The sequence below is a fragment of the Boleophthalmus pectinirostris genome, unplaced genomic scaffold, assembly GCF_026225935.1.
Source record: "Boleophthalmus pectinirostris isolate CB_2022bp ecotype Guang Dong unplaced genomic scaffold, ASM2622593v1 HiC_scaffold_17, whole genome shotgun sequence".
Lineage (NCBI taxonomy): Eukaryota > Metazoa > Chordata > Actinopteri > Gobiiformes > Gobiidae > Boleophthalmus > Boleophthalmus pectinirostris.
The window spans coordinates 17,599,157-17,618,723 of record NW_026571115.1 but is presented as its reverse complement, the minus strand read 5'-3'; the positions used below and the strand labels follow the sequence as shown (position 1 = coordinate 17,618,723).

General features: G+C 40.0%; 2 protein-coding genes across 2 annotated transcripts; both read left to right on the top strand.

Annotated features, from left to right (window-relative positions):
- Positions 1-1,680: 1,680 nt before the first annotated feature.
- LOC110166288 (cAMP-dependent protein kinase catalytic subunit alpha-like) lies at positions 1,681-10,145 on the top strand. The gene is made up of 10 exons (XM_055152641.1): positions 1,681-1,822; positions 3,812-3,873; positions 4,035-4,163; positions 4,270-4,368; positions 5,223-5,305; positions 5,381-5,507; positions 5,595-5,690; positions 5,776-5,898; positions 6,565-6,729; positions 7,733-10,145. Exons 1-10 carry the CDS (start codon positions 1,696-1,698, stop codon positions 7,856-7,858), a joined length of 1,137 nt encoding a protein of 378 aa, XP_055008616.1. The 5' UTR covers positions 1,681-1,695; the 3' UTR covers positions 7,859-10,145.
- Positions 10,146-11,047: 902 nt separating this feature from the next.
- samd1a (sterile alpha motif domain containing 1a) lies at positions 11,048-19,538 on the top strand. The gene is made up of 7 exons (XM_020933422.2): positions 11,048-11,626; positions 14,149-14,503; positions 15,148-15,275; positions 15,356-15,422; positions 17,821-17,905; positions 18,001-18,115; positions 18,399-19,538. Exons 1-7 carry the CDS (start codon positions 11,264-11,266, stop codon positions 18,543-18,545), a joined length of 1,260 nt encoding a protein of 419 aa, XP_020789081.1. The 5' UTR covers positions 11,048-11,263; the 3' UTR covers positions 18,546-19,538.
- Positions 19,539-19,567: the final 29 nt, after the last annotated feature.

Below are 19,567 nucleotides of genomic sequence, written 5' to 3'. Positions count from 1 at the left end.
TAATCATTCCAAATTATCAATCATATGCTTGGGTCTTTTAATCAAAAAGAGCCTCTGGAGCAGAGTTCAGATTTTTAAGGAATAAAATTGACTATTTTTGTGTTAAATAGCACTGATTAGGTCTGTCTGGTTTAAGTTCCTGAAATGAAGATTGAAAGACATTTTATTTGGTCAAATTTTTTAAATCAATAAATATAATGGAAAAATGTTGTGATTACATTCTTTTGATATCTCCCAGTGCTATGGGTTACTGAATGATAGTAAACCTATACTTCAGACATATTTATTTTATTTTCTTGACTACAGAACAAACAAAAGCTGTCTGATTAAAAAGATAAACTAACAAAAAACATGTGAAAATATCATATGTGAAGATAATAATTAACAATAAACACATGCAAAGTGTGTTTCTGCGGAAGTGGTGGGAACAATGGGTAAAAGCAACTGGGATTGCATGGCAGATGTTTTCATTATGAAACTTTGATTATCTTACCAGACCATGACTTCTCTGGCTTTATCTACCCTGGAAATTGTATCCCGGTGATCTCCTGTACGAATGGTGCCATCCTCAACTAATAAGAGAAATAACTCTGCACAAAAACACTTCTTGCTATCAACAATGCTTTAGAACTACAATGACCAAAATAGGCTTTAAATATTAAACATTAATAATAGAAATTGAAATATTCTAAAATGTACCGTACTGTACTTTATATAACTATCCACTGATTTCAGAATGATGGTCCATTGCTATAATAATGTACAATTCAAAATAGAATATTGCATTGTTTGAGTGGTCAAATGTGCTCAAAATGGCGCCATACATACAACAAGAAGCTGAAACCCATGAATAGTTAAAATCGGTCATCTTGTTAAAAGCATGCTTACGCACCAATGTGGCCAGATGAACTGCCTGTAGAGCCTGTCTCCTGGCTCTTCTGGGGACTGGGTTTAAACCAGGCCTGCACGGTGTCCTCGTGTGGGACCTGATTTGGCGCTCTGCAGTTAAATGTCGGTCATCTCGCCCTAATATAACCCTGCGCCAAAGTGGGCCACCCAAGCCCAGGGGAGAGGTGCACCATTGATTATTTTTGGAGAAATCTATTGGATCCAGGCAATAGAGACAGACCCATGTGTTTTGGATGGTGAGAAAAAGTCACATGTTGTTCTATATTTTTTTACTTTAAAATACAAACTTAAAGGACATGTTTCTACTAGAGTTTCTAATTGTGGAAAGTTTGTAGTTTGCCCATGGCTTGGCCCTACTTTTCCACAACCCATCTTCTAGGTTGGATAAATATATCAGCTAGAGTTTCACGCCCCTCCCATAATGATTATGCCCTGTTTAAATCAATATAGTGTCCATGTGTGTATGTGTGTTAACATGAGAGGCAATGGCAGAGAGTACTTTGTGTACAGAATAAATATTGATACAAAGTAGGCAAGGGTCCAATTGATCGACAAGCGCATAACAGAAGCGCTACTGCTGCTGTTGGCCTGGCCCCGTGCTATGTTTGGTCTCTCACAGGAGGTAGATGCTCTGTGCGTTTGGTGACAGTGACGAGGAGAGAAAGCTGGACTGATTTTTCCTTTTTTTGCGGGAATTCGGGGCGCTAACGGAGAGCTAGCGGCTAGGTCATGAGTCAGCTGCACCTGTGAGGAAAAGGGCCACAAACGAGGATCTTTGCTGGGCTAATGTGTGACCGGAAGAGCTCCAGAAGGCACGCAGGGAAGAGGGAGTCATCTTCTCGATCGTCTGAGTCAGGGTCGCGATCAACAGATGCCACTGCAGCCGTAGAAGTGCCCATAGCCCTCCCAGATGGTATGATTTTTATGGTTTTTAAACAAGAGGATCCCAAAAACAACCACGCCCCCTAAAATAAACCACTCTGATTCTTATCTTGTGCAGGGATTTTGTTTTATCGATGCTTATCCCTGCTTATTGCTTGTTGTTTTGAAAATGGGTGTCAACTTTTTTTTTTCTCCAGTGCTCTGCAGCTCAGAGAGAGTTTATTTGAACTTTGGTCTCTGCCCTTCAGGCTGGCTTTCTCCCACTGTATTGTTGGAGCTGCTGGTCTTTGGAGAATACACAGGAAATCACTGTAACTACATGGGAATTTTGCTTTCAAGTATTTTTAGGTATTTAAAGTTGTCGTTTACTGCAAGTCGTTAAAGTTGAATTTCTGCTAAAGTTGATTCTGTTTTCCCAGAATTTGTCCATAGAGTTGGCTTATTGACATGATTATTTAAACAACCCCCCAGGCTGTTGTGAAGGATTGATTACATAGCACCCCATTCTGAAAGCATTAACACACAACAGCGCTTGTAAGCAGTTTACCTTTTTACTTAAATTAAGGTTAAATCCAGATAACATTTTACTTAAGTAAAGATGTCATCCAGTGTATTAAAAATAACTGCACAGCCTGCCCGCCTTCATGTCCTTAAAGCTGTGACATTAAATGAGGAAGGACTGATTATCTGCATGTTCTCACAAAGCCCAATGATTAGCCCCTTAAAGATAAGGCCATAGTGATGTGTTTATGTGTGAGAGAGTGGACAGAGGAGGAGTCCACTGTTAGTTGTGTCAACACACCCAGGCTTGTGTTAAACTGCACTTTTAATGAAGGCAATAGCTCACCTAGCAGCTCACTAGATTTAGCAGAGAATATGTGATATAAAAGCATTAGCTGCATTTGCTTTGTGTATGTTGTTTACTTGTGTAGAATACAGACAAAAATAACCTGTATGATATTAATTGAATGGTCATCTTGTTTTACACCAGTTCATATAAAACAGATAGCTTAAAGAGAATAAATGTCTTTTCTCTTTTTTTCTATTTATTGCTTGCATTTCTTGATTAATTTGAGTTTTTCTGTTGGAAAAGTATGAAAATTACTGCTCAGTGAGTCTAGTTTGAGCATATGTCTGTGGTTAAATGGTTAATTATATTTAATAAAACATTATATTGCCATTATATTGCAAATCATAAATGAGTGATATAACTTTGAGTAATGATAAACTTACTAGTTGCCACAGTATTTGGCTTAAGCCTGTGTTGGACTTGCATAGGCTACCTGCATGCTATAATGTCAATGATGACGAACACACTTTGTCTCAGTAAAGCCAGGCCTAGCTCCTGCATGTTCCAGCTTGGTTTACATATGAGTGAACAGTTTCGTGGCTGAACAGACCCTGGTTCCTCTTATTTGGAGAAGGTGGCGATGTTGTTCCTCAATCACTAAGGAAACTTAACCTTGCTGTCCATGTTATACTGTTGATTTACCTTTCTTATGAAGTGTTGAGCGTTTATTCCCATATTATTCTAATTTAGTCTGTATTGTTCTTAGTTGTGGTTTGTTTTTATTCATCTTCCTTTAAAATCCTCTGGAGGTTTGCTGCTCAGAGGCCTTTAACTCAGCCCTCTGTCCCAGCTCCTGTTTTCCCCCAGCTCCTGTTTGCCTCAGCTCCTGTTTGCCCCACCTGAGCTAGGACATCACATGAGCTCCTGTGTCAGTGCTGCAAACTTATCTAATGGGGATGATAAGTACAACAAGTAAATGTAGAGAGACCTTTAACTGATAATGTTGTGTTAAGTAGTGTGGCCACAATATGAAGCAAACCCCATTTTGATTCTCAGCAAAAAGCTCAGTACTGATTTGATTACCATGATTAAAAAAAAAACCAACACCTCAGTTTTGAATAAATATGAAATTATTTGATTTATTTGTGCTTTACCTACATTTCTGAATCCTTTTCTAAGGATTTCAATGATTAATACTATATTTATTGATGTTTTGTTTCTCTTTTACAGTGAAGGAGTTTCTTGCCAAAGCCAAAGAGGATTTCCTTAAAAAATGGGAAAATCCAGCTCAGGTGAGAATGAGCGTTTTAACTGCATTACTTTGACTAATAATTTGCTCATTGCAAATATGTTGCCTTTCCCTGTTCATAGAAATATTGCCCCCCCTGCTGGTGTAAATGTGTACTGTGTCATTAAAGTTCACAGATGTTTTGTTTTGTTTTGTGCCCTTTAGCAAACAGCAGCGTTGGACCACTTTGAGCGCCTGAAGACCTTAGGGACCGGGTCGTTTGGTCGAGTCATGCTGGTCAAACACAAAGAAACAGGCCAGCATTTTGCCATGAAGATACTTGACAAACAGAAGGTAGCTATATATACATATATATATATATATATATAGGTCCTGTATTTAATTTTGTTATGTAGGAGTACATCATTTATATAGTTGTTTTTTTTCTGTAATATTACAGGTAGTGAAGCTGAAGCAGATAGAGCACACACTGAATGAGAAGCGGATCCTACAGGCTGTCAGCTTTCCTTTCCTGGTGCGACTGGAGCACTCGTTTAAGGTACAAGCACATGTGATTATGTGATGAACAGATGGAAATTAGCCTTAGGCTGCAATCCGGTGTGTTTACATTCATGTTGTCATGTTTGTCCATTAACATGCTATGTCCCAATCAAATAAATAAATAAAATATTATTTTTATTATGTGTTGTACTGTACTGCTGCTCAGTTCATGACTAGAACAAGGAAGTATGAGCATGAAAGTCCTATGCTCAGATTTCTGCACTGACACCTGTGTCTCAAAGAATAGACTTTAAAGCGGCTCTGCTCATGCCCAAGTTTCTCTATGGCCTAGCACCAAAGTACATCTCTGACATGTTAGTGTCATATGAACCATCTCACACTTTGAGGACCTCAAGGACTGGCCTCCTGTTGGTGCCCAGAGTCAGAACTAAAAGCGGAGAGTCTGTTTCAGTTTTTCCAGCTAAAATCTCTTAAGTTTTCCTGAAGATGTGAGACAGGCCTCTACTCTGAAACTGTATATGACAAAATAAAGGATCTAATCTGCCTTCTGTATTTTAAAATGAATTGTAATATCGAAGCAATTTCAAGTTCTTTGTGCATTAAATAAACTTTCCTTGCCTTGGATGGTACATCTGACTGATGCCTCAGCACGGCAGTTGTAGATTTAATAAAAGGTCTGGCCAACTCAATCTTTGTTAAAGCTGACCAATCATATCTCAAAACATGTCCTAGTCTATGCATTTTAGAACTAAATGAACATCTTTATAACTGTCTGGCCTGCAACTCAGTCTGGTCTTTGTACATGATTTACTGTGGCTAATGCTCATAGCTTAGACTCCAGCTGCTTCATTACAGGTAAAGAAGACTTAATATGAACTTTTCTCTCTGCAGGACAACAGTAATCTATACATGATAATGGAATATGTCCCTGGAGGTGAAATGTTCTCACACTTAAGGAGAATTGGTAGATTCAGGTAAGATAATTTATAAATACACCTGTGTCTTAATTACTACTGCAGATGTTTTAAAATGATAAATGTATTTTGCAGTGAACCACACGCCCGCTTCTACGCAGCTCAGATTGTACTGACCTTTGAATACCTTCACTCACTGGATCTCATTTATCGAGATCTAAAGCCCGAGAACTTGCTTATTGACCAGCAAGGTTATATCCAGGTAAGAAAGAGCCACCTAGACTTAATTAATACATTTTTGTTAGTTCTCTACACATATTCCTAATTCCATATCCTTTGCATGGTTTAGGTAACAGATTTTGGCTTTGCCAAAAGAGTTAAAGGCAGAACCTGGACACTTTGTGGAACACCGGAGTACCTGGCCCCAGAGATTATCCTCAGTAAAGTAAGGCGAAGACACTGCCCCACCGATCACACTGTCTTCTTAAACATGACATGTATTTGACTTTTAACTTTATTCTTTGCTGTAGGGTTACAATAAAGCCGTTGACTGGTGGGCTCTGGGAGTGCTAATCTATGAAATGGCAGCTGGTTATCCTCCTTTCTTCGCAGACCAGCCTATTCAGATCTATGAGAAGATCGTATCAGGAAAGGTGAGACCAAAACAGATTCTTGTTAACATGGTGTACAATGGTTAAGGATGTACAAACAATGTGACCTCAGAGTTTATCTGTTTGAATTAAAATGGAAAATAGTGAGTCATAATTTTGAGAAACTGCGTCTCTTGTGAGATGCTCCCAGTCCACAGTTGTCAGTCTGATCCAGCAGACGTGCTACTGTGGCTGAAATTTTAATGAGGTTGACTTAATGTTGGTTTTGGTAGAATCATATCAGAGTACACTGTGCATAGCAATTTGTTACGGGTCTGAATATTGGGCAGGTGAGGCTCAGACATCAGACGACTACATCCTCATTAGCTGTTACTGCAGTGAGACCACTGTCTTTGTAAAAAGCCCTGTTCTGTCCTGTGTTGCCGGCTTCCTGTACACTGCACTGATTGGATTTGGATGTTACATTAAAATGTTGTGAAATACAACTCGCATGCATCAAAGCACTGAGGGGCTAGAGTTCAAGTGGTAACTGCAATGAGCTGTTATTATTTCAGACACTTAAGCTGAATACTTCTGTCATATCATTTTATCATCATCATTTTATGACCAATTTATCTGCAGGGGCTACAAGATGTTGATAAATGCAGTTGATTGCAACTCAACAAAAATCAAACAGAAAACTCTGTTTTTGCTGTTGTCTTGCTGCAGGTTCGCTTCCCGTCCCACTTCAGCTCAGACCTTAAAGACCTGCTGAGAAACCTGCTCCAGGTGGACCTGACCAAGCGCTTCGGAAACCTCAGGAATGGAGTCAATGATATCAAGGGCCACAAGTGGTTTGCCACCACCGACTGGATCGCCATCTACCAGAGGAAGGTAAGAGCAGCTGCGTCCTCTGCACACATTATGTTACACAAAATATTAATGAATTTAACAGACAAAACTATATCACCAACTATACTAAAATATATAACTAATAGGGATCCAAAATAGCAGTACAAATATCATCAGGAGATGTGTCAATTTTTTTCTTACAATGGTATCCGTCCATTGTGAAAAAATTCCCAGATATATTCCCCCCAGTCTCTTGGTGCTACATGCACATTTGTCAGTGCATCAGATGTGATGTGTCTTTTTAAATTGACTAGTGAATTAAATTTCAAATAGCAGAGCAATGGAGTCAAAGATGCATCTATATCTTTACAAAATTGTTCTTGTTCGTATTGGTTATTGACCACAACAGCAAGACAAATATTGGTTATTGCTTAAATTCAGAGAAGACTCCCACAGCTCACAGTATAAACACATGCTAAAAGCTGCAGTCCAAACTGAGCAAGTGGAGTGTAAATATTAGACTGTGCAGTAGTTTGTTAAAGTATAAGTGACTAGTAATGTTTTGGGTACAGAAAATGAGCATTTTACAAACAAATAAGACTTAATTAAATTACGTAAAGTATTATAATGTTTATCCATAATTCCATTCACTACAGAATCTTCTACTTTTATTATTCTCAAAAAGGTTCTTAGTTCATAACAAGGAATTAGAATTAGGGGTGGGACAACAAAATTTGGGATGACAAGACAGGATTTTGGCTATGTAAAATAAATTTGTGTGATTCACTTTAGTCTTCGCTTCAGAATTTTGTATAGATTTTACTTCATATTTTTGCTGTCATTGTAGCACCTTGTCAAGAGGTGTTACTCAGCAACGTTGAGGCTTTTTTTTAACCAAATGTAAACACATGGGAGAAAAATCTCACATGATTATCTGCCACATCTTGACCCACCCCTAACTGGAATAGATTATATTGTACATAATTATTTACAATATTGTCTGTTCTTTACCATCTGTGACAAATTCGACTAACATTTGTTTTAGGTGGAAGCTCCCTTTATCCCTAAGTGCAAAGGCCCCGGCGACACAAGCAACTTTGATGACTACGAGGAAGAGGAAATCCGAGTCTCCTTCACAGAAAAATGTGCGAAGGAGTTTGCTGAGTTCTAGGTCCAAACCGCGAGCAGTGGAGAGCTACTGAGACACAGAGATTTAGAAAGGGTACTGGGGTGGGAAGTGCTAGCGTGGACTGCTAACTTGCTTATTTGTAATGACGACAACAACAATGTAAACCCCTCCCCCCCCAGGTGGAAATGTAGGCTAAGTGCAGAAAGATCTAACAGAACCAGCAGTGTTGCCTTTTCTAATTGTTTCACAACTGTTACTTATTCATTTTATTTATCCCTCTTGTATTTGTGGCAGGGGCTTGACAAAGACAGGCGTAGTGGGTCGTGGATGTTCAGTAATGCTTGTATCTCTCTGATGGCGTAATGACATGTCTCTTGAGTTTATTCGCAGGTTGGAGGCTTTGATTTTTGTATTAAGGTACTGGATCTGCGACGCTGCTGTGTTTGTGAATGGGCTCCTCCTCTCGTTACAAAAACAAGTGATTGATTGTCAGCATTTTCACCCCGGTTACCCCTAGTCCATCTCCTCCATCCACAATCTGTCCAAGCAATACCAAGTCCAACAGATGTGCCTATCGCAATGCCTCCTCATTGGAAAAAAGAAAAAGTGGGGAGAGATTTGGTGCAGTTTTGGCTACTTTTGGATCCAGTTTGACCGAGGATTTGCACCTGCCTTTATCTGCTCGATGTGGCATGATGTTTGGGTAGATGACGCGCTCACTGTTTACTATGAAAGCAGTGAAGGTGAGGGTCTATTACAGCTCATTTTTAATAGGTCTTAATCCTAAATGCGATGGTGAGGTCTGCATTAAGTCTCTTAGCTGAATTTATTAGAGCATTTTAAAATCCTTTTGGTGATCATTTTGTCATTTTATGTCAGATCTCTATGTGCTCGTGTGTTATTTAGTGCTCAAGGGTGGGGTCATCAAAGGTTAAATGGCTGGGATTCTGCAGCCATGAATATTGTGGTCACACTCCTGACAATTGTTTATTTATCATAGTACATTTATACATGTATATTGAAATATATATATATGATAGATTACATTAAATAATCATCTATCTTTTCAGCTTTGTCTCATGGCTGTGAAATTTAATTAAGATATAATGAAAAAGTTGTTATAAAATTCTGCCAAATTTGCAAAACAAGAGCAGTTTTCTGTGTGGAGAATTTTAATACATAAAAAGTAGCAAAATGTTTCAACAAAATGTATGTGTTATTTTTGTACAATATCATGTTCAAGAAAGATTGCCGAGCATTTTGCTTTATAGTGCTGAGGTACCCGGGGTTGTCAATAACATCATAAATACAGTTTAAATGTTAAGGCTGTTTTGGCTTTGGTCATTACCCAAAAGAGGGCAACAATTTGCTGAAATTTGTCACAATTACAGAGCTTGCTTTATTTTCTCTTTTTGTAAATATCCTCTTGCAACAACTTCAGATTTGCAATCCAACCAAATTGTTTGATTTCTTATTGTTTTATTGTTAAATTTTAACTGACCTAAAATTCCCCCTTTTGACAAGTAGATTTTTCGTGAGTGCAAGACAATCGCAGACCAAATCTTGAGGCTGGTTTGTTGACTGAAATGTTTTGATGAAGGATGCTTTGGTCCCCTCCTCTTCGTAGGCCCTAGGTGCTATATACTTTGTCCATTTCATGTTGATGCTTTTTGTCAGTTATTTGGTGTGCATTGTTCTTTGTCATAATGTCTTGTAACATGACAATTTTGAGAATGTTTTGATTCTAAATGATTTCATTTGGGTGGGTACATCTTATTTTTTTGGTCTCTTGATGTAACCTAGGTCAATGCCAGGATACTTATTTTGAATGTCTTAAATCGTCTACAGATTTTAGTGCTGTTTTTGAATCATATTTCTGAAATTAAGCAACCAAACTAACTGCAAGCAGGACTCTCCCTGGGCACGACAAATTGATGTTTCCGCAGCACGCACTGGCAGCGCTGTGCAACCTTTGATTTGTCTGAGTGTTACATAAAACCGTGGACTGCCATCAACTTGTGTGGTCATTTGCAAATGGTAAAGCACATGTCACTGTTTTAATTTATTTTGAATCTAAACAAAGTACACCGCTTGACAAAGAGCACATGTATGTTTTTGTTCTGGCAAATGATTCGATCACAGTTGGTGGTATTGAGCCTTGATCCACACCAGACAATGTTATATTGTCGATTTAAAAACAAGTCTGTAAATTGTCTCTTAATCAGTTAAAACACTATCAGCTGCTCTGTGCTTGTCTCCTGTTTTTGCCTTCTTCAATCATGTTTTCCACACACTGTTCATTAAAACATAACACTTTTTACATCTGAAATGTTTTGTGTTTATATTTTCTAATTGTATTTTCAGAAAAAGGACAAAAATCTGCAAAAACACAACATTAATCTTTTCCTCATTACCTGGGTACAGTGATTGTGTAGTCTATTGTACCTTTTGGGAAACAATACTGTATATCCTTGCCTTTGACAGTCTTAACTATCTTACCCTCTGGAGAACTTGACAATATCCTTAGAACACAACGAGTATGTCAAAAATATAAAGTAATATTTTGCAAAATGTATCATTCCAATAAAGTTTTACTTGTTAAAGACTAAAATGCCTCGATTATATGAGCTATTCTCACTAAATTCATCTCTTCACTGGCTACACCGGATGTCAAGCTAAGGTAATTTTAAAATATTTTTTTAGCTTTTGTGAATGGTTAAGAATGATGCAGAGGCTCAGTTAAATAATGCAGAGTTCACTGGGTCACGCAGCAGGATCAATTACCTGCTGTACTTCAACCTCTCCAAACAGACTATCTCCTGCCCTCTGCATGCCATTTTGGAAATTGCAACTAGACACGCATGGCATTTGAATTCGCTTTCATTGTTGTGCGCGAGTTACTTTGTATGTGTTTGTGTTTTATTTTACTATAATAATACCCAATAGCGTTTTATACTTGTCATGTATTACTGCAAACAAAAGAATACCCGCGTCCTTTATCAATAGACCTTTACAGTATTTAACTATCTTACGCGCGTTTCTTTTTGACAAGTGTTATAATTTAAGGGTGCCCTTATCTTGTTCTTTGAAAAAGTTGATCTCACGTGTCGACGCGCACGCAGGTTCTAATTCTAGCCCTTTAAGTAAAACATGTCGCCTCTAACCTCTACTGCGCACATGGGGCTGAGCGCGCGCCATCCTCGTTGGCTCGCGCCCGCACAGGACTGCCATTCCACCTTAAAAACCTCCAACGAGTGAAACTTTTGCCTTTAACTCCGCGGGTCCACCTTAAGCGCACACGCAACCCAGGCTGGCGTACAGCGAGGTTTCCGCTTCTCAGTCGGGCTCGGACCGCGGCTCACGAAAAACATTGTGTGCTATGAACAAGGTTGACGCACTGAAGTAAGAAAAAACAAGTAGAGAAGAAAGCCACCGTGCGTTACCAGGATGTCTGAACCCAAGTACCGCGAGTGGATTTTGGACACTATCGACTCACTGCGGTCGCGAAAAGCACGGCCGGATTTGGAGAGGATTTGCCGAATGGTCCGGAGGCGACATGGGTCCGAGCCCGACCGAACCTGCGCCGAACTGGAAAAACTGATTCAAGAGCAAACCGTGCTCAAAGTTAACTACAAGGGCTCCATCTCATACCGAAACGCCGCCAAGGTACAGCGTAGGAGCAGAAAAAAGGACGATGTAACGTTAGCAACGGCTGGGAGAAGAAGCGCGACGGAGGAAGCCAGTCACTCAGACTTGAGCAACGGGGACAGCGCTGTTGGTCCCGCTGACCAAGATGACGAGGATTTGGAGGTATGTCCGCCTGATGCTAGGCTCACCTTACTTGGGTTACGCTAACGCACCATTCAAGATTAACAGGTGGAGAAAAACAGTATGGAGTGTGTGTTTGGGGAAAACGTGTTTTGTCTGAAAGGGTGCGTTTTGCAAGTGCACTCCACATTGCCGCAGACGGGGAGCGCCGAGGTGGAAAAGCAAAAAAAAACTGAAGGTGCGTGTTCAGCCAGAGTACGTGTGGGCTGCTTCACCCGCTCCAGATGTACTTTTAGCGGTTTAATGAGTCAATATTGCAAAGTTGTGACGTACCACTCCTTCACAAAACATACGCCACCATTATTGTCAGTAGAAAGCGCTTTTCGTGCCCCAAAGTCGGCGTTGGAGCGAAGGGAGGAGGACTCCGTTAGTTGACAGAACTTCACCCGGAAACGCAGCGGAAGTAGAAAGAAAATAAAACTCATGTGCTAGCGGCTGTTGAATATCGGGTTTATTTTGAAACCTGTATCTGGAAATGTACATATGGATAGTTCGTGTTTTGCCGTCGTGGGAGTGGGTAAAGGAAGAAAAAGTCTCAGACGCCGCGGATGCAGAATAGGGACGCTAGCTGGGACATTGTTGGGGAGTTGTTGAGTTGGAGGACAGCGGCGAGGCTGAATCAAAACGCCTCATGTCATGTCACTGCACATGATGAGGCACGCTGTCTCAAAGAAGACTCGTGCACACACCTATTGTTGTGTTAAACCACTTGCAAATCAGAATTGTTAGTGGCTACAAAACTGTCCCTCAAATATACCAAGTTTTTGTCTTAGTATATTTCTGATATTCTAAGCGGTACGTGATTGCCGTCGCAGAGCGTAAAGTCGAGCCCCTGCTTCCATTGTCGGACGCAGTTAAGCCCGGTCACGTCTGACGCTCGGTCTTGGCTGTTGTTGTGGCCTCTTTCATCATGTACAGCAACAGCATCACTTATATAAGGCATTAAAGAATAGGTTAACAGTTTAAGGAGGCCATCTATCGATTTCCAAAGTGATACAACACACAAGACCGCGTAGGACTAGGAGCAAACGACCGCAAAGTGATCGGGCAGCAGCGTTAGCAGCAGCCGGATGCGCCTGTCCGATTTGGGTTAAGCTTAGATCAAATGTGTGTTCTGCGAAAGACGATAGAAAAATGCTTTAGGCCAGTGTTTTGACCTGGTCTATCTGGGTTTGGCCGAGTACAAGGGTCAAATGTTGTCCGTGGAAGCGGGCGCAGTACTCGCATGTTTTTACTGTAAAAGCGTGCAAAGTCAAAGTGTTTGTGGGTGGGGGTGTTGTTCGGTCGCACCAGAGCGGGCCGTGGAGGTTTGACGGTCGAGATAAAGCTTGGTATGACGTGCCACAGCCTGAGGAGCGCTCCGTAAAACAGAGCTCAGACACAATGGCGAGCTCTTCTCCGCGGTTCCCCAACTCCATGCGCACTTTGGAGAGAATTTGAGCAAAAAACCCTACCGCCTCCCATCGTCCCTTTCGGTCGCTCGCCCCATGCTCGCATTATCAATCAAGGAGACGCGCCCTGTGCGTCGATTGTGTTTGTTGCGACTGAAGTCCCCGTTTGGGGCTCATTGTGTCAGTCTGGTTTTGGTCAAAGTTGTGTGAAATGCAGCGCGATGGGTGAAAGCCATACAAGCGGCTCTTTTCACAGAGCGGGGCGGGCTCAGTGCGCTCTTGTGCTCTGCTGCTGCTGCTGGCTCTTGGACACGCAGTCGCTCATACTGAGCCTTCGACAAAATCCCAACAAATGAAACGAGCGTTTGTGTAAAGAACTAGTTCACCGCCACAACACATCCCCCAGCTTTACGTGGGACATGGAAGTGACCGAGCTGCAGGCTGCACGAACATGAGCGAGTGGATCCGCACCGCGGAGGGACAGAGCACAGGCAGTAATTTACCACCACAGCGGTCAAACTGCGACATCTGTGTGAGCGTGTTTCACGTGACACGCTCTCCATACAATTAATATACACGTAGAGACCATAAACTGTAACATAGGCATTAAGTTCATTTGTTAATGATTTTGAAATGATGGTCCTTCATCTGCATTGAACTGAAAATGACAACACGCAGGCAGCGGTGTGCCCCATTGAACCCTATTCACCCTAGGTATATTGCATTAAGTAAGAAAAGGGGAATGTACTTTTTAATCTGAAATGTGAAAAAAATGCACTATACACTTACAGAAAATGCAAAACTATTTTATGTGAGAAATCAACTTTTGCATGCTCAAGAGCAGGGTGCAGTATGCAAACGTGATGTGATGTAGAAAATTATTAGGAATTGTAATACCAGCTATACATCTATAGAAATCCACATGATGTGAGTCAAGACAGTATTGAACATGGTATAAATACTGAAATCAGGCTACTTTTGATTATTCATGGATTATTTCATGAGATACTGAATAATTTAGGACAATAAGGAAAAATTCATTCACTTTTTAAAAATGTGTCACTGATAGCTCTTAGTGTCAGAATGTTGCTCATGTTTAAATGTGCATGACAGGCCGATGCCTCCATGGCCATGGACACGGACAGTAACGCAGAGGAGGCAGACGAGAGCCGTGATGGACAGGACGGACACTTCTCTGCAGTGGCTTCTGTCTCCTCCACCCCTGTGCACTGCCCCCCTGTGCACTGTCCCCCTGAGCGTGCTGTGTCTGCCCCCTGCTCCCCCTCTGGCTCACGGCCTGTCCCGGGACATGGCTCGGTTTTGGACGTGGTCACTTTCCAGAAGGGTGGTGTGAGGCCCAGCTCCTTGCCCCCCTCCAGCCCCAGGGCCCTCGCACACAATGACTGGGTTTATGATTCAACTGTCTGTTCAGTGGAGCGCCAGCACCCAGGAATGCACAAAGACAAAGGTATTCACACTACGAGATGGAGTTTCATCCACTTCCATTGTACTCACCTACTAGAGTGCTACATTAGTTAGAATATAGAATAGAATGCTGTAATCCAACCACAAATAAGTTATTTGAGCCGTTTGTATAAATGCTTATGTATTTTATAACTTCTCAATCATCTACATGTATTCAAGGGTAGTACTGTTCATTGACGAAGAGACTTTGTTTGGCTGGGTTGAAAATCAACACTTGCTATCAAACTGCTATCAAAATATAATTTTATCCTTTTGATACAATCCATTATACATTATTGTCATTGATAATATCTCTAGAAGAAAAAAAGCCAAACAGTTTTTTGGCAGTTTTTCAAAACAGAAATATCTGTTCTCTGTTCTCTTCATATACATATAAATCTATAAAGACTTATTGTGCTAAACGATTGAACTAATAATTCATTCAATCATATCAAACCATATTCACATATTTGATTTAGGATTGTGACATCTCTTTCAATACGCTCTTACCAGATACACAATAATAATGCGATTTTGTCTGCCAGAGTTGCTGCCAGTATTACTCAAACAAACATCACAAAATAATTTATTGAGAGCTCCCGAGCATGTCAATGCATAATGGAATTGGTTGGTTTTGTTTTACTGCAGTGATCACAAAACCAGGGATCCCGTCTATAATGAGCAGTGCTTTGAAAGTGAAGAGAGAAGAGGGGAGCAAGATTCAGGAAGGAGGAGTGACGTTGGACCAGTTGGTGCCAGACTACGCTGCCCGGCCGGTATAGCCTCTGCTCTGGATCTTTCATGGGGCTTTGATCTCGCCTGGATGCCATGTTTTATTTGTGTGTTTGTATTTCAGCATCAGGAAGAGCCCAGAAATGTATCCAACGGGCGACCCCAGACGCTCCCTCTGCCTACTGAAAATGGTGAGTTTGTATTTGTTCTGCCATTCCACTCTCTTCATTAGAATTGTATTTTACTTGTGTCCTTGAAGGTAAAAGAAAAAACAAGTCTTGACTCTTTTTATAGTTTCAGTTATTTTGCAAATATTATATGCTTTATATTAGTTTGGCTTGACTAGCTGATTAGCTGCCTTGGCACCAAGTCTCGAATAATCCAAAATGCAAATTACATAATGTTTAGATAATTATATGCACTTTTACGGCATTGAAATCAGGGCAAATGAGAGCCAAGCATCCAGTGGGATCGTCCAGGGATAAATGCTGTAACTATACAGGCACAAAAATGTAGAAACCAATGATTGGCTGTTTTAATAATTTTAAACAATTATTTTATATAATCAAAAAAGTACACAGCGGCCAATTTGAAGGCCTGCCCTTAGACCCTTTTCCTCAATAACAAAAAATATTTTAGGGAAAAATTTTTTTTCATGGCCCTTATGATGATGCAAATTTAATTCATATCGATCTTGCACACGTTATCATATACTCCGTCTCAGTTTCAGATAAATTGTTGTAATTTTGGGTTGAGTAGTTTTGTTTAGATTAGCCCCATGTGGGCCCTCTAACGGTATAGCACAGTAAACCTGGAGGAGCCGGCTAATGACAGCTGTAGTTTTGGCCTTTTCTATATGTGCTGTTGCCCTAAGGCTCGCTTGTGTAAGATGTTTTAAATGCTTCACAAGCCAGTCTTACAAGCCTCCTACCTCTCCTCTGTTGTTTTACCCAGTTTTTACTGCAAACGTATGTGTTCATAAGTCAACTCTGCTATTTAAGCTCAGGAGGAAAGGATTTCACTGTTGTACTGTGTATGCTTAAAGGTGCATTGTGTAACTTTTCTGGTGGAGCAGGGTACTTTCCTCCATGAAGATGTTATTGTTTTGTCTAGAATATTTCACAGTATGGTATTTCTATCTTCATGGAGAAAACAACAGAGGTTACAGGTTACAGGTCAGATCTGTGGATAGGCAACCATGCTCATAGTCAGAAAGCCTGTTTTTCTACGTATTTTTGAGCTATAAAACCACCTGTAATTTAATAAATATAAGGTAGAGTTGTTTAAGGTCATACTTTGGAGCAGTGACATACCCATAGAAAGAAGCAGGAGAAGAACCCAAACCGAAAAGTTACGTAGCGCACCTTTTAACATTTCATTAAGTACATTAACTACATCCTTATTTTCAATGTTATCATCTCCACTCATTGCAGTTTTATATTTTTTCTGACACTCTACAGTTTTATCCATACTATAACCTATATGTCTACCATGTCATAGCCGTACAATTAGCAGTGTTCACAGAAGGGAGCTTCTTTAAGCTTTTGTGCAACCCTGAAATCCTGATTTTCTGATATACAGTATGTGTTAGTGATATGCCTGTCACAAAGGTTATAATCAAATTGGCCTTTTTAACAAACTATTTGCATGCTCAGACACAAGGTAAGCAGAAATGGTTTTACTTTTTATTCGTGTTCTATTCGGAAGTGTGAAAGACATCTACAGATCTTTCTCACAGTATATGGCATTCAAAAAGGAGGGCAGGCATGTTGAAACTAGGGATGCAACAATACTCACTTTAATATCAAATCCTTCAATACAACCATGTCATCCTCTCCATACACTCCAGCAAGTTAATTGTGTGATATTTGCAAATACATAAGAAAACAGCTCTTTAAAGGCTGAACTCTGGTATATTTGAAAAGGCATAGTGATTGAACAAATGATTATGTTTATTGATCATAACAATAATAAATAATTCTTCTGAGGCCTAAACGTATTGAAATTGTGCTGTGAGATGTGTATTGAATTGTGAGAAAACTGTATTGTTGCTGTGTTGTTCCTAGTTGATACGCTTCTGAAAACAAAATTTGAAGAAAATGTAACTTTAAAATACTATTAATTTTAGGCTTCCACTTTTTAGCATTACATTGTGCACCGGGGTCCATTTATCAAGTAGCAGTAGTAATAGTAGATGTAGTCAGTGTTTGGAAGTAACTGAATACATGTACCGAAAATACATACTCTGAATACAAATTTTGAGTAACTGTGTATACTCTTTCATTTGATGGTATTCAGAATACAGTTACGTTCCTGAATTAAAGAGTATACATGGTGGTGCTTCATCATTCAATTTTGCCAGAATTACTGAGAAAAAAAGAAAACACTGCTCCCATAACAAAACAATAATAAAGTTGTTTGTAATGTCATGATTTTTACAATACTTTAGCAACAAATTGCATTATATTATAAAGTAAATAAGTTAAGTATTTGGAATACAGTATTCTGTATCAGAATATGTTACAAGATACATTTTAATGCAGGTATTCTGTATTTTGTAACTACATTTTCAAATAATTGTGGTCTTAGGAATCACATTAACCAAGAAAAGAGATGGAGCTGTTCTCTCAGTGGCAGAGGAAAGTCATGTGAACGGTGGGAGCAGTGAAGATGTGTAAGTATCAGACTAAATCAAATCTTCCACACACTTTTATTTATACTTGTACAATAAGTAAGAGTAAGAGTCATGTCTTTATGGTGCCTCAACAGTTCAGTGAAGAAGGAGACTATGAACCCAAATCTGTTGCAGTGGACCGTGGCTGATGTGGCCAGTTACTTCTCTGATGCAGGTTTCCCAGAGCAAGCAATGGCCTTTCGATCGCAGGTCAGTGTACCTCCACAAGGGGGCGTTATGTCCACACAGTATATCTCTGAAATGATGGCAGTTAATGTTCACGATCTTTTTTTCATTTACTTTTTGATTTATAATACACTTTCATATATTCTATTTGTATTACTTGTGAAGTTATGCAAATGTTATTCAAAAGTTTCACTCTCATAGATAAATGAATATTGTTTAGTTTAATTATGCATACATAAAACACAGCTAGGCTCCGATGCACTCATGAGTTATGCTTACAAAGCAAAAATATCTGTCCCATTTACAGGAAATTGATGGCAAGTCCCTCCTCCTAATGCAGCGCAGCGATGTATTGACTGGTTTGTCCATCCGTCTGGGTCCTGCTCTCAAAATCTACGAGCGCCACGTGAAGGTGCTACAGAGGACACACTTCCTGGAGTTCGATGACCTTTGATTCGCATTGGCACTTTCCATAAAGACTAATGCTGCATCGTTCATGTGCATGCAGTGGCTCTGCTCTCTTTCATATGCAGCACATGTCGACAGAGTGCAGAGATCTTCCACTGTGAGAATGACCATAACAAGACCGCCATCCTACCTCTCATTATGGCCTTTGCTATTCACATAGTTTTCATTTCACCCGTGTGGCTGTGCGTGCATTGCTTAGAGAACAGACTGCTATGGTCGAACTGTTTTATTCTTCAAGAATAAAATATCTCACAGCCAGGGGGATGGAGTTTTGCACGTAGTGGACCGTAGGGCTCACATACTCTGAGAGACTGCAGCCCTCAGGTCAGGGTCCACCATAAAGTTCATTGTTTGTGTTGGTGTCTTGATATTTCTGTCCTCTCCAATCTTCATGGTACTTTTTAGCCCAAACCAGAACCATAGCTGTCTGGTCCTCACCTTTAAATGAAATCAAAAGAGCTGTGAGTCAGACTGAACATACAGCATGCCCATTAGTGTTGGCTGCTCTGCTGTCACTTTTACCATCCGTAGTTACCGATGGTGGATCGTTTTCTCTAACGTCGAGATATAACCAATATAAAGCTTCTGCTACCTGCTGGCAAGGCAATATGTTTTTCCTCGTTCTCATTTAAAACAACTGTAGTCTTAATAAAGTTTCATTTTGGGGGAGACATCTATATATGTGACCAGGAAACATTTGTTTTCATATCATCTCTCAATAATTGAGAAGTATAACCTAATATAGGAATGAAATTGTAATTTATTGTTATGAAATGAATCCGGCTGCTCAGGGCTTGTTTACTGGGCAGACGTGTTGATAAAATGCAATACAAATTTATATCGTCAAGTGTCTTTTTGTGGTCTATCTAATCTACTTTAAATATTACATTCCACTTTGTACAGTTCATGTTGTCTAGTGTAATTTTCATTTTTATCTGTAACATGAACTAAGTCACAAATAAAGTACATGACTGTTTAATCTTTTGTTTTATTTCCTTCCACTGACAT